Source organism: Notolepis coatsorum, assembly GCF_963971535.1.
Source record: "Notolepis coatsorum genome assembly, chromosome: 20".
NCBI classification, from domain to species: Eukaryota; Metazoa; Chordata; class Actinopteri; order Aulopiformes; family Paralepididae; genus Notolepis; species Notolepis coatsorum.
The window spans coordinates 25,881,934-25,896,933 of NC_140184.1; the positions used below are offsets into that span (position 1 = coordinate 25,881,934).

At 45.3% G+C, this 15,000-nt stretch overlaps 1 protein-coding gene across 1 annotated transcript in view; it reads right to left on the bottom strand.

Annotated features, from left to right (window-relative positions):
- The window catches only part of LOC311246838 (uncharacterized protein), a gene marked incomplete at both ends in the record, with an annotated part of 30,092 nt that overhangs the window by 12,889 nt on the left and 2,203 nt on the right, over nt 1–15,000 (bottom strand). The window contains 3 exons of the mRNA XM_084337082.1: nt 98–494; nt 1,524–1,739; nt 5,088–5,266. Of these exons, the coding sequence (XP_084193208.1) occupies nt 98–494; nt 1,524–1,739; nt 5,088–5,266 (792 nt within the window). The remainder of the gene's footprint in view (nt 1–97; nt 495–1,523; nt 1,740–5,087; nt 5,267–15,000) is intronic.

Consider the following 15,000-nt stretch of genomic DNA (forward strand, 5'->3'; position numbering starts at 1 on the left):
TAGTTATTTTTGTATAATGTTTACTTGTAGTTTAATCATTGCCGATTTCCCCATTCAAAACGAGCACAGTGGTCCTGTCTCAGCAGCAGTGACTCACCTGATGAGGGACCAGTCTCCTGAAGGGGCTGCTGAGCGCCAGCGAGGTGGTGCATGAGGTTCACCGTGTGCTGCAGCCGCTCCTCCGGGTAGCTCTCTCCGATGCCATTCACCCAGGAAGGAATGTTGGCCATCTGGGCGCGGGTGGGGCCCGTCGCCATGACGACCCGGCGGGCCTTCAGCGTCACCCCTCCCTGGAGGAGGACTTGGAAATACTTCACCCTCCTCTTCCTCGTGTCCTCACCCTTGACCTCTCTCGTCGTTGCGTCACCCTCTCCTCCCCCCTCTTTCACCCCCCAGTTCTCCTCTTCTCTCCTCTCTTCCTCGTCCTCCATTACAGGGGTGATGCATTCCACTGTGCCCTTTACCAGCGTTCTGTCCAGGCTGTATCTCTCCACCTGGATGTTCAGAGGCACTCTTATAGCAAAGCAAACTAAATGAGTGAGTAGCAGCATTCCCTCGTGATATATTATGGTTGAAGGGTTCATCTTCAGCCTTTGCGGGAGCCCCGTTGGTTTTTCTCACCTCAGAGTATGTAAAACTAAAGGGGCTCCTCCTACACTGTAAAAAGAAAATGTCACAGGAAATTCACTGTATTATTTTACAGATTACTTTTGTTTTTCTACTTAAGTGTAAATGCCATAAAAATACAGTAAATTACCTTTGATCAAAATATTAACCATTAAATAAAGGTTGAAATCTGTAAATGTATTTGATTTTACTGTAATTTGACAGTAAGTATTTGGCAACTGTTTGCTGCCAGACATTTACAATTTTTTTTTACTGTTTTCTTTTTTACAGTGTACATACAGTACATGTATTAGTGTGGTAGTTTCATGCTGATTTGTTTAGTCTTTCTTTCTTTCTTTTTTTCTTTAGAGATATAGTTCTGATTCTTAGAACCCTGGGCCTATTTCTAGCTAAGAGGGCAAAGGTTAAAAAAGAAAACTAGAATTTCTTATGCGTCAGTGTGGTCAGTATCAATGTGATGACGGAATGTTAGCAGTGTTGGTTGTAACACAATTTACACAGGCAAGTCAAGTATATTCAAACAGTGTTTTGCAAATTCATGCAAAAAACACAACGTAACACTTCCCACAACGTAATACTCATCACATCATGCTGCACACACACACACACACACACACACACACACACACACACACACACACACACACACACACACGCACGCACGCACGCACGCACGCACGCACGCACGCACGCACGCACGCACGCACGCACACGCACACACACACACACACACACACACACACACACACACACACACACACACACACACACACACACACACACACACACACACACACACACACACACACACACACACACACACACACACACACACACACACACACACACACACACACACACACACACACACACACACACACATACTGGTGTCCAACCTGCTGTTTAAAGAAATCCACGCTGAGTTTGGTCCCTGGTAGACTGAAGGACAGACTCTTCTTGAGGGCCGTGGTTACGTTCAGGCGTTTCCTTTCTTTCTTCCCTAGCCTCATGTCATTGAAGAATGCGTTGTCATCCAAGATATAGACCTGGTCTGGAAGACTGTGAAGCTCACCTGTGCGATCGCACTTCAGAACAAACTCCTGTAATGCCTTCTGTCAAATGAAACACACCCACACGGTAGTTGCCATTATACAGTAGCTTTCTTTTTGTTCTCGAGAAATTATAGTGTAATGACCAGATATGGAGATGTGGACCCAAGTGCAGATAGGAGGCAGATGATGAGTAGAACTCGACACTGGGGTTTATATTTAAGGACAGGCATGCAGGGTACAGGTCAACGGACGGGGGAGCTTATGGCTACTCCAACTGAAGACAAGCAGATAAAACGATAGTTATGTATATACATCTTTTTTTTTTTATAAAATAAAATAAAAATTTAACTGTTCTACGAATACCCTCCTGAGACCCAGCCCATTGCATTGTGTCCTCTATAGGGGACATTTAGTTCACATCTCCCTTTAGTCTTTTAATCTACTCTACCAATGTGCTGTACAGCGGACATACAGGGCTTTCCATTCATGTATTGCATGATAGGGTGGCATATTGGGAAGTTCTGTTTTTTCATCAAAATGGCAGGAATAAGAAATAGCACATTTTATGGAGAGGTAAGTCAAAAACGGTTTATTATTGTTTTTCTTTTTTACTATGAAAATCGTATATATTCTTGTTTATTAACATGTTAGGAATGATATATTTCATTCTGAAAGCAGTTCAATTATTTGTGTTTTTAGTAATAGCCCTTTTATGAATGTCAATTATAGTGGACACCAATACCATCTTTATGTACTTAATGACTCAACATTCTCGCAGGGGACAGAACAGAGGTAGAGCGCATTCTTTACCAAATAATTGAGGGAGACTCAGATTTGGAGGTTTCAGATGATGAGAGAGATGAGGACATTGTACCAGGGACAGAAGATGCAGAAGTAGAAGAAGCAGATGATGCAGCAGGTGCGGTCAGGTGTGGTCATGTCAGTGATGTCAGTTTTTATGAATGAACGTTGTATGGTCCGTTTTGTGTTTGTTTTATGTTAGGACTACGGGTGGAAATTAGCCCTGTGCTATTCCCGACATATTTACGTCCTTATCATGCTGTGATGTTATGCATACACTCATGTAAATGATGTTCATTAATTTGCATTGTCCTTAATAAACAAATCTTAGACGGATAGATACAGACACAGACTCACACAGACACAGAGACAGACACAGACACAGAGATAGACACAGAGATAGACACAGACACAGAGATAGACACAGAGATAGACACAGAGATAGACACAGAGATAGACACAGATAGGGTAGAGGAGAAAAGATGTCGGCCTCTGTGGACCAGAAGTAGCATGTTCAGTACTTTACCCAGTACATTGACAGAACAGTCTTTGAAGATTTGGCAACATTCTCCAATAAAAGAGAGCTTCAAATTAGAGGACTGTCTTTGAATACTACTACAGAATAAATGAAGATCTTCTTTTGGCATGTCTGTCCACATGGCCTGCCTAGGCTATCCCATAATCAATATGTTTTGGGGCAAAAAAAACAAAGTACCAGTTATAAGTGGAAAACTGGCAAGGGATAGGTTCTTCAAGCTGAGAAGCTCAGTAAAGATTGTTGATGACCTGGCTGTAACGGAGGAAACAAAGAAGACAGACATTCTTTGGAGCGTCTGGCCGTTACTTGACCACGTGAAGCAAGGCTGTCTCAGTCTTCCAAAGTCCAAGAAGGTCTGCATCGATGAGCAATACAAGGCTGACAACATAGCTCTGAACCAACCATCGAAGAACACCCAGCAGTACATGGACTTCAAATTGGAACTGGCCGAAGTGCTGATGGAATGTCCAGAATTTTATGAGAGCAGGGAAGACAGTGACGAGGGGTATGAGAGCCACCAACCAAAATGAGGATCCCCAACCAGAGCCGTCTGTGAATAGGAAGAGGATGTAGGGCAATATCCTGTCTAACCCTAACCCTCTGGAAGAGGGGGAGGAATAGAGGATGTCTTCCGTGCACTGAGGTGATGGACAGGCCCTCATAGCAAACATGTGCAAAGCCATGCCATTAAAGGTTGTGGTCTGAGAGGGGTTCAAGGAGCTCTTGTCTAAATTCACTGTGAGATCCAGCCAGGCCACGTGAGACAAGAGGAGCGTTGTGTCCTGGGTCACCTGGGCAGGCTGAGAGGGCAAGCATGAGAGAGAGGGAGTTACTAGTATGCGCCATGGGAGCCGCTGTGTCATAGGCTTCGCGGTACAGTAGGTCATCTGTGATTTATCCCGTATCCTGTGGGAACAGGACAGGAAATATTGTATACCGGGAGAGGAAAGCAAGCAACCCTATATTGTACCGATGTACCGTATGATGTACCATAGCTGTACCGATGTACCGTATGATGTACCATAGCTGTACCGATGTACCGTATGATGTACCATAGCTGTACCGATGTACCGTATGATGTACCATAGCTGTACCGATGTATCGTATGATTTACCATAATACTGTACCGATGTACCGTATGATGTACCATAGCTGTACCGATGTATAATGTAGGCCTACCATATGCTGGGAGCGTGGAGCGATCAGACTGCCTTTTCCAACAAGATTGTCAGCATTCACTGAAGTTAGCTTTGAGTGAAAACATTACTGCTAACTGTGAAGACAAATTAGGATTCACATACACAGTATGCTGGGAGGAGGGAGCAAAATCTCTGCCTTCACCAACAAAGTTGTTGTCAATATTCACCAAGTCAGCTGTGAGCGAAAGCGCTACTGCTTACTGTGAAGAAAGATTAGGAATCACATACCGTATGCTGGGAGCGGAAGCGAGATCACTACTTCACCAACAACGTGGTTATTGTCAACATTCACCAAAGTTATGTGTGAGTGAAAGCACTACTGCCTTACCTGTGAACATATTAGACTTGAGTACCCCACAACCCCAACTGATTTGCGGTCACAAGGCTACCAGCGACACACTATATTGAGTCACGTAACTGATTTAGCTTTAGCTAATGCTACAAGGTATTTATACCTTCAATGCGAGAAGATGAAAAGGAGCCAAGCCGCTAATGACATAGGAAGATATACCAGATCATCAGCGGTCACATGTGACTATTTTGGTATAAATATTCGACCTGACAGGAAGATCCAGTGCTCTAAGCACCACCTCTAGTGGTCAGCAAGGATGAGATAGAACTACTAACTAGTGGCTAGAGACAGAACAGACTACAGAACAGACTGACATACGACTGGTACGAGCACCGATTGACGACAGCTAGGGGTGATGACAGATTGACAACAGCTGGTGATAGTGCAAGAGGGAGACACACGAGGACATCTGCAGTGTGGAAACACAGGGGGGAGACGAGGGGGAGGGGGAGGGGGAGACAGAGTTAGTACTGGAGCCGGATGTCACACCCATAGTGGGGGAAGCTGCATGCCTTTACCTTGTCTAGTGGGTTGGTATGTACCAACATGTGTGAGCGCAGGTGAGGGATGTTGAGTGCAGTGAACTGGCTCTCCCACAGAGCAGTCCACTCCCCATAGGAGTCCACCACTCTGATGCTCAGTGGGGGGGCGAGGGCCCTATCGGAGGCCAGCAGTGGTCCTTGCTCCGTAGTTTGATCTGTGAAGAGAGACCTTGAATTGGAATAAGCGCATAATCGCATACATTCAAAAAGGTGCCCGTTTTTTTTAGGGGTCCACACTGCAACACCTTGAAGCAAGACGCCGGGGAAAACATACAAATCTCAAATCTAAATTATTTTATATGTATCACTTTCATATTGATAACATGTCGAGTCAGGTGTATTTGTATAGCCCAAAATCACATTACATGTCTCAATGGGCTTCACAAGCCCACAATGCAACAACACCCCCTGGCTTAACCCCCAAAGAAGATAAGGAAAACCTCGTGCAGAGGATACCTTAGATGAGAGATCTCCCCAACAACAACAAAAAGACAGGTGTTGTCATAGTGGTGTCATAGACCACAAACGGTGTCTTGACCATCTTTACTTTAGTCCATAAACTAAAGTGACCAGGAATGTCTTGAGGTATGGCTTTTGTGTCTACTGTACATGGTCCTCATTTTAGAAAGTCACCATCACATCACCATCACACTCATGAAAGTTAGTTGCTTGCCCCTGTAGATTATTAGGCCTACCCGTATTACCCTTACTGTGTAAACTCACTGTCGATTATTAGGCCTACCCGTATTACCCTTACTGTGTAAACTCACTGTAGATATTAGGCCTACACTTATTACCCTTAATCTGTAAACTCACTGTAGATATTAGGCCTACCCTTATTACCCTTACTGTGTAAACTCACTGTAGATAGTAGGCCCACACTTATTACCCTTAATCTGTAAACTCACTGTAGATATTAGGCCTACCCTTATTACCCTTAATCTGTAAACTCACTTTAGATATTAGGCCTACACTTATTACCCTTAAACTGTAAACTCACTGTAGATAATAGGCCTACATTTATTACCCTTACTGTGTAAACTATAGATATTAGGCCTACCCTTATTACCCTTACTGTGTAAACTCACTGTAGATGTTAGGCCTACCCTTATTACCCTTACTGTGTAAACTCACTGTAGATAATAGGTCTACCCTTATTACCCCTACTGTGTAAACTCACTGTAGATAATAGGTCTACCCTTATTACCCTTACTGTGTAAACTCACTGTAGATAATAGGTCTACCCTTATTACCCTTACTGTGTAAACTATAGATATTAGGCCATACCCTTATTACCCTTACTGTGTAAACTCACTGTAGATATTAGGCCTACACTTATTACTGTACTGTACCCTTGTGTAAAATCACTGTAGATATTAGGCCTAACTTTATTACATTTACTGTAATTTTGATTTGATTTGATTTGAAATCTTTATTTCGAACATGTAAATAAAACTAAATAAACTAGGGATGTCCGATATTATGCATTAAAATGTGATATCGGAAAATATCGGTATCGGTTTAAAAATATATATATATATATTTTATTTAAATTTCTTTTTACATTTCTATAACCTTTATTTACCCAGGCAAGCAAGTAAGAACAAATTCTGATTTTATTTATTGTCAAAAGTATGCATAATGTTGTGTTAATTCCACAACAAGAGATATGTAATGTTAATTACCTGAAATTATTCCATTTGGGGGGGGGGGGGGGGGGACCCTGCATATATCGGTATCGGTTGATATCGGTATCGGAAATTAAGAGTTGGACAATATCGGTATATCAGTATCGGTAAAAAAGCCAATATCGAGCATCCCTAAAATAAACTCAAACTCAATTTACATGTTCGAAAAGGAGTAGGAAGAAGTATACACTTTAATCCTACCCCTTTTCCACTACTCAAAATTCCTTACTGATTTAAATCCTTACAAATATATATATATCAAGGCGCTCGCCACTAGTGCAGGAGATGCTGGGTTTGAGCCCAGCTCTCGACATTGCTACCAGCTTGGCTGGTCGTTCATACTAACACAATTGGCAGTGTTAGGGGTGGGAAAGCTGGTGGGTGGGTCCTGGTCGTTGTAAACAGCGACTCCTACAGTTCGGTCGGGGCGCCTGCTCAGCGAGGAAAGGATCTAAGGGGGGTAGTGTGATCCTTCCACACGTTACACCCTCTCAGTGAGAGTCCGCGCTGCCAGGTGAAAAGAAGCGGTTGATTGGCTACACATGTGTCGGAGGAAGCATGTGATAGCCTCCACTCTCCCAGACCGACCGTATGGGGGTAGGTGCGCAGCGACCAGGAAGGGGATTGGGAATTGGCATAACGACTAACATTGGGATGGGAGAAAAACGGAGGAAAAAGGAGGGGGAAAAAGATTTAAAAAAAAATATATATATATATATGTGGCGGCTGAGTGGCGCTGCGGACATTGCGCTCGTCACCAACACAAGAGACACCGGGTTCGAATCCGGCTGTCGGCGTTGCCTCCGGCTTGGGCCGGCCGCCATACTAACTCAATTGGCAGAGTTAGCGGGTGGGAAGTCGAAGGGTGGTAGTCTGGTCGTTGTGAACAGCGACTCCTACAGGTCGGTTGGGGCGCCTGCACAGCAAAGTCAGGAAAATGGCGGGGGCAGTGTGAGCCTCCTACACGTTACTCCTCGCCAAATGAGAGTCCGCGCTGGCAGGTGAAAAGATGTGACAGGCTGCGTCCACATGTATCGGAGGGGACATGTGATGCAAGGCTTCTATCCTCCCTACAACCGGCCAGTGGGGGGCAAGGGACAAGGGAGGGAGAATTGGCACAAGAGGTAAATTGGGATGGGGAGAAAAATCACAGAAAAAGGAGGAGAAAAAGTAGATAAAAAAAAAATATATATATATATATACAAATATATGTAAAACATAAAGAAATTAAATGTAAAACATGAATAAATTTGTATTAAAAATGTAAACACCCACTTGCTCGCTCTCTTGGACACAAGGTACATCGAGAGTCAGGTCTGAGACCCATTAAATTCAATCGTCTAGTCTAGGGGTTAAATAAGTCCTGTGAACAAAATGTTTATGAATCTGTTGGTGATCTGGGTTGCGTGAGGATAGCCGAACATTTTCCCAGACTGCATCCCAATCAAAATCTACATCCAACTCCGGGACATCCTTTTTCCAAATCGGATCCAGGGGGAGGTCTTTATACGAGGACATGAGTAAATGGCGATAAAAGTCAGAAAGCGTGTCCCTATGTGTGTGTGTGTGGCTGTGAGTGTGTGTGTGCTGATCAGGAAATAAGATAATCGATTTTTCAGCCCGCTTCTCTAGCGTGCATAAGTACACATACTATTGATAATCTGGCATTTATTTGAAAACGATTCATAAATAGGCCGAAAAATTACAACGTGTTTTGTGTATTCCACTAAAGAGCTATTATCACGGAATAATTTTTTTCCCTGGGAGTTTAAAAAAACGAGCGTTTTTCAAAATGGTATAAAACGGAAATGAACGATTAAAAAACAACGTTTCGACAATGTTGACTGCAAACAAGTCATTGATAAGCGACGGGCGTATTAGACACATAGCCATCATTTAAGATATAGTTTATGCGTTCGCAAATATGATCGCCCTCCATTGACTATTTTTTGGCTATTTTTGGCTCCCCCTGCTGGCACGGAAAGTGTTAAGCATAACATTCAGACTGTTCCACAGTTTCACTCCACATATTGAAATGCAATGACTTTTCCTGGTAGTACGTACACTAAGAGTTTTTAAGTTGAGTTCTCCCCTCAGATTATAACCCCCCTCTCTATCAAAGAACAGTTTTTGAATGTTTCCTGGAAGTACATGACCCTTTGCTTTATACATTATTTGTGCTGTTTTGAATTCCACAAGATCAGTTTCCACAGTTTTTTACTTTAAAAATGTTATGTTTGTGTGATCACGATATCCTGCATTGTGAAGTATCCTTATGGCTCCTTTTTGGAGTATAAAAAGTGGTTGTAATGTAGACTTCAGCGCAGTCATATAAATATGATAAAACTAGTGAACAGTAGAGTGTAGAGTGATTTTTGATCCAGAATGTGCTTTGTTTTACTCATGACTGAAATGCTTCTTGACAGTTTAGTTTGGACATGTTTTATGTGAGGTTTCCAGCTGATTTTATGGTCACCTACACATTTATTTTCATAAACTCTTTCAATAATCACATTATTTATTTTAATTCTTTTTTATTAAAGTTTGCTTTAATCACAGTAACGTTGGCGAGCTAGCTAAATTATACATAAATCGGTTTTCATATAAATCAATCTTCACTACGACTTTAAAACGGTGGCGCGGCACGGTCTGCGGAGACACAGAAAAAAACGACCAAATCCATTCCGAGACAACTGCGAGACAATTCCGAGACCGACTAGCGTCGCACGTAACAAGTCACTGTCTCTCTCTCTCTCTCTCTCTCCTTCAAGTAACCAAACGTTACACTATAAAAACGAACTGGATAGTTGATATAAGCCATTCTCCCTTTCTGTGTGTGTGTGTGTGTGTGTGTGTGTGTGTGTGTGTGTGTGTGTGTGTGTGTGTGTGTGTGTGTGTGTGTGTGTGTGTGTGTGTGTGTGTGTGTGTGTGTGTGTGTGTGTGTGTGTGTGTGTGTGTGTGTGTGTGTGTGTGTGTGTGTGTGTGTGTGTGTGTGCCCATCCCAACTCTGGTCTTTGGAAAGTTTGATAGTATTTACTGAGGATGGCCAGATAATGTTGATATTTAAACAAAAAAAAAATTTATACAGAGAGAAGCTTCAGCAAGTAGAAAATGCTGCTGACGACAAAAGAGAATCCCTCACTGAGGAAAACACAAAGGCCTAACCATCATGTATCACAATGGTGATGTCAGCCATGAAGAGATGGGGAGAAGCATGAACCTTTATTAAAGGACATCTCTTTGAAATAAATAACATTTTACAGTTTTTTTTTTATTTCTTTAAAACAATTATTATTTTGTATTATTTAACTATTTCATTATTATTTAGTTCTGTTTCATGCTAGCTTCCGCTCAGCATCATAATGCATATATCTCGCTTCAGTGGATATGCACTGAATACATTTCAAAATGTATACTTTACATACCAACATCCGTCTGACCACACCCCCATCTGCTGCCTACATAAGCAGGGGTGGGGCCACACACTCATCTCCTTCTCAAATGTCATCCACAATATAGTGCCTGTATACCAATCACTTGGCGAGGAAGAAAGTATTAGCTGGAGAAAGGAAAACAGAAGAACAAGGAGATACGTTGACATTATATCTTTATTTTCTCTCTCACTATTTTCGAGAAAATATGGCGATATTGTCTTCGTCACTGGAGTGTCTGGAAGATGATGATCATTCTAAACCTCCACCAGCTTTTTTGTATTAGGGGCTTGCGTCGCTGATATACTCCCCACCGGCAGTCCTCCTTGCTGCGGCTGGATAGGTAATTGAAACTCCGGTTATACAGCTGGACTGTGGAAGGCACCGTCTGTTGTGAGAGACTGGTTGTTTTCGAGCCTGGGTGAGTAATGTTTTGCTTGCGAGCGCCAGTTGTCTGTTAGTGCTATGGGGGCTAGCTGACAATTTTTACAAAAGCCGGCCCCAGATTGGGGTCCTCTGTTTGGCCTCTTAGGCGACAGCGGAGGATCTTGGTCTGAAGCCCATGATGGTCAGAGACCTGTATAGAACCCGGGATTCTCTGGACAAACGGATGCTTCTCTGTCTCGTGCAGGCCCCATCTTTCACTTGAGTGGAAGTACACCCTAAACGAGGAAATGTGGGCATGGATGTTCGTTATCGGAAGATCCATGTTCAAGTCGGCTGCAGCACAGATGGGAATTGTGCCGGCTCCGCCGTATGTCTGGTAAAATCACTGTTGAAAACTGTGTTTGACATTTCTTTTTCTCTTCTCTCTTAAGGATGAGGAGGGTTTCAGACGGCAGCCTGTCTGAAGTGTGGCTTGTTATGTCGTTGTGTACAGTTCAGGTGATAGCTGCTTAGCTTGCGTGCTAGTTGTGGCCTACCTGTTAGCCAGTCAGCTGTTAGCTGCGGCGCTAGCCCGTTGTGTCACTAGGCTAGGAAACGTTAGCTTGTTGCTATCAGTCGAGAGCGGCTGTTAGCTTAATGCTACACTGTTGAACGTTGCTATGACTATAACATGCCTTAAACACTCTGACTACGACGTCATCTTTGACAGAGGATGTTAGTCGAACCTACACCGGGAGCCCTGCCAGCGAGGACTGGGTCAACATGGAGAAACGTAGCGGCTGGGTGGCGCAGCGACGTTACCCTCGTCGCCAACGCAGGAGATGCCGTGTTCGACTTCGGTGTCCCGTTAACCAGATTGCAGTCCTCTCGGCCTGCGCTCAGGGTAGGAGTCCCGACCGGACTTTAAACACTTCTTCTTTCCTTCCCTTCTAAATGTTTTGTAATAACGATGTTTTCCAAAACGTGTGTTGCTGCAATACATTGAGGATACGACGCCTGTTGTGTGTGAATTGTCTTGTCACTGGTATAGCTTCTCTCTCCATAGAAATTGGCGTTGTTGTTTACATGTGTAAAAATGATCTGGTTAGTTGTGATGAGAACATGTGTGTTCATGTAACGTTTGTAACGTGGGTGAACTCACAACTAAGGGGGTTAATTAACCTGTGAAGCTATGCTTAGTGACATGTGATTGAGGAATGAATTATTTTCTCAGCCTGTGATGACAATGAACAGTGTGTTCACATATTAACAGGGTTACCTAACTTGGTCGTATCAAGGGTAAGGTAGGAGGGGTGATCCCCCCGGTTTCCCTGGGGCTTCCCCCCCCCTCCTCTCAGACATGTTGTTTACAATATATTGTGTCACTGTGTTTGTGGGGATACGATGTAACCCTCAGCTTAAGCTGCTGGGGTTGTGCGTCTGCTTGAGAAACAATTCTTTTCCTAGGGAAAAGGTTGTTTGGTCACTATCATGTGTGTTTAGCAAGGCCTGTGGCCAATACGTAATCAAGGACTCATGTCTCTCTCGTTATGAAAAACGGCGTTCCTCTGTAGTGAGAGTGTACTTTTGCCATTTTTTGTTGTGATGAAGGGTTGTGTGTGTCGTTGAGATCTACAACTGGATTAGGTTTGGCCCACAGAAGCACATATGTAAGTCTGGTACCGGGGCTCTTAAAGAGGCCCTCTCTGTTCTGTGTTTTTTCCTTAGTAAAAATCAGATAGCAGGTTAGCACATGAGCTATGTGAAGCTGTTAAATGCTTCAAGTAGCATGCTATGACTGGTGTCATGGCTCTACTTTGTCATTACATCGTATCAGGGGTGGGGGTCATAAAGGGGTGAACTGGTAAACCTTTCCTCCCCTTTTCTGATTGGTCAGGGGTTAAAACCACCTGTCTTTCAGGGTTCCTGTCACGTTGCTGTTCGGCACGTTACAGGGTAAGGGGGCGGGGGTGGGGGGGGGAGTTTCCTGGTCCCACGCCCTGAAAGATTGGGCGTGTGCACCGCGGAAATTCCCCCACCATAGAGTACGTCACTGAGCGCGTCTCTATTGGTAAGACTTCCGTGGGTTGTTCAGGTCCATGTTATGGATCTGTTTCAGGGAGTTGTCAAAGCTCCTCCTCACGAAGCTCCTCCTCGGGGAGAAGTGCCTTCTGTGAGTTCGGACTCTCCTTCCCTGTGAGGGAGCCTCCTCAGAGTTTCAGAGCCTCCTCCTCAGATTGTCAAGGTGAGTAGAACTTAAAAAAGGAGTTCTGCTCTATTGTGTGTGTATTCGATTCAATTCGATTATTGAGTGTGTATTGGTTCAGTGCCTCCTCGGAGAGCCCTAACCCAAGTGTTACATAGCTCAATGTTGCAATATTTCTTTTCAATCTATACAGCTCGCATGTGAAGTCTCTCTGGGGATTCCCGTCTCCTCCCTGTGGAGAGGGTGGTGGGATGTAAAAATGAAAATGATTTTTACCCTCAGCCGCGTCACGTGGGATTCATGTCAGTCTGTGTTTCTTTCTTTTTTAAATAAAAAGAGGAAAGAACATGACGCACGACGGCTCCTTGTCGTTCTCCCAGGCCACTTGGAGGAACAATGTCTGGTGTCTTGCTAGACTATCCATTGATGTGTTTGGGTCTCGACGCGTACATAGTGCTGGCTCGGGGTGTTTCTGTTAAGAATCACGCAGGGGGCTAAGTGCGCCTTGGTAGCTTGTTATTAAAACAGCGTTTTTATAGGGCAACTGGGATGGAGTTTTGTCTCTTCCGAGCACCAGTTTACTAGATTGTCTCGATGAATTCTCGTTCATATCTGGGGGATGTTAACGGAATAGATCAGAACATAGGTAGAGGGGTCTCACGCCCTTGGGGTGGGCCACTGAGCGTGGTACAAATGGGGCCGTCTGGGTGGCGCCCTCTTTTCATGTTTTAAATCGACACGCATATCTTCTGGAGTGGGCATGTTGGCGTGGTTAGGGCACGGGACTGGTTCTGGGTGCGCTGGTCCAGGTCAGTTAACCCGTTGTCCGCCGGGGATGCAGATCTGCTGTTCTGGTACCCTGAGGGACTTGTGCTTTTTTCGGGGGGGAAAATGCCGGGTCGGCCCGGGTGTCACAGGGTTAGGCGTTATGGAGACCCTTTGTTGGGTACATGTTGTACTCTGCACTATCGTAATGGCTTACGGCCATACCAACCTGAACACGCCCGATCTTGTCCGATCTCGGAAGCTAAGCAGGTTCGGTCCTGGTTAGTACTTGGATGGGAGACCGCCTGGGAATACCAAGTGCAGTAAGCTTAGGGCTGGTTCTCCATTCTTTTCGCTCCTCTCTCACGCGTGGCGAAGAGGGGGCTGTTGGGGTGGTCTTTTGGACCTCCTCTGGTAACCCTGTGTGCTTCCCGAGCCGCCGGGCCCGGTCCGAAGTAATGTTTCGTCGACCCGTAGGCCTGGAATAACCCTTTTTTGAAAACTGAAACACTTGTACTGCGGTATAGCCAGTGTATACCCGCAGGTGTGTTTTTGGAGTTTTTTCTTGAGGGGTTATAGGAACAACCACCGCATGTGGTACCAAGAGGGTGGTTGATTCCATGGTGTGTTGGAGCAGAGTCAACTCCCGGGTTACCCGGTTGAGTGTGCCCCTGCACGTTCATGACGTCTGCCAATCGTGTCAGCCTTCTCTGCCTCGACCCTTCTGGGTCGGGGTTTTTTGGTGGAGGCTTTGTCATGGTGCGCAACAATGCCAGCATACGCCCCTTCCGCCGGGGTGCTGTTTTCAGTTGACCCCTTTGGCGCCTGTCTCGCCTGCAGTGCTCCAGGCTCGGGTCTACAGCCTGTTGCCTGGTTTCCCCGGTGCGCTGCCTGCTTCCGTTGGTTAACCTTGAGTGCTTACGGCCATGCTGACTGCCTGTGTTGCAGGGTCAGTGTGCCAGGCGGTGTACTAATGGGGGGAAAGGGCCCGCTCTTGGAGGGGCCCTGTCCGAATACGCTGGCGATGTGGGGGGCGGTGTCACTAAGTGACCGCCTGGTGGGGTCTTGATGCCTGGCATCATTGACCTCTCCGGGCCCCCTTTTTCCGGGGGATCCAGTCCCTTCAGTGGGTCTGGGTCTTCCTTCGCGCTCCGCTGCTACGGCCTTGCCACAGGGTTGAGTTTGCTCTTGACCCCGTGATTTTGGGGGCAGTAACGAGGTTTGTTCCTTCCGTTCGTTCCCTGGTGGCATGCGGGTTGTGCGTGTGCGTAGTCGTGGGGTCAAGCCACGGTCTGCTCACCCTGTGCGTTGAGTTGTTCGAGTTCCTCTTCGCACGGTCGGATCCGTCTCCCTCCCGTCCTCCAATAGGGAGGGTATCCCTCCATTAGGGAGGGTCGGGGGGGGCTCGGTCCTCCCCGGTTCTGATGGTTGTG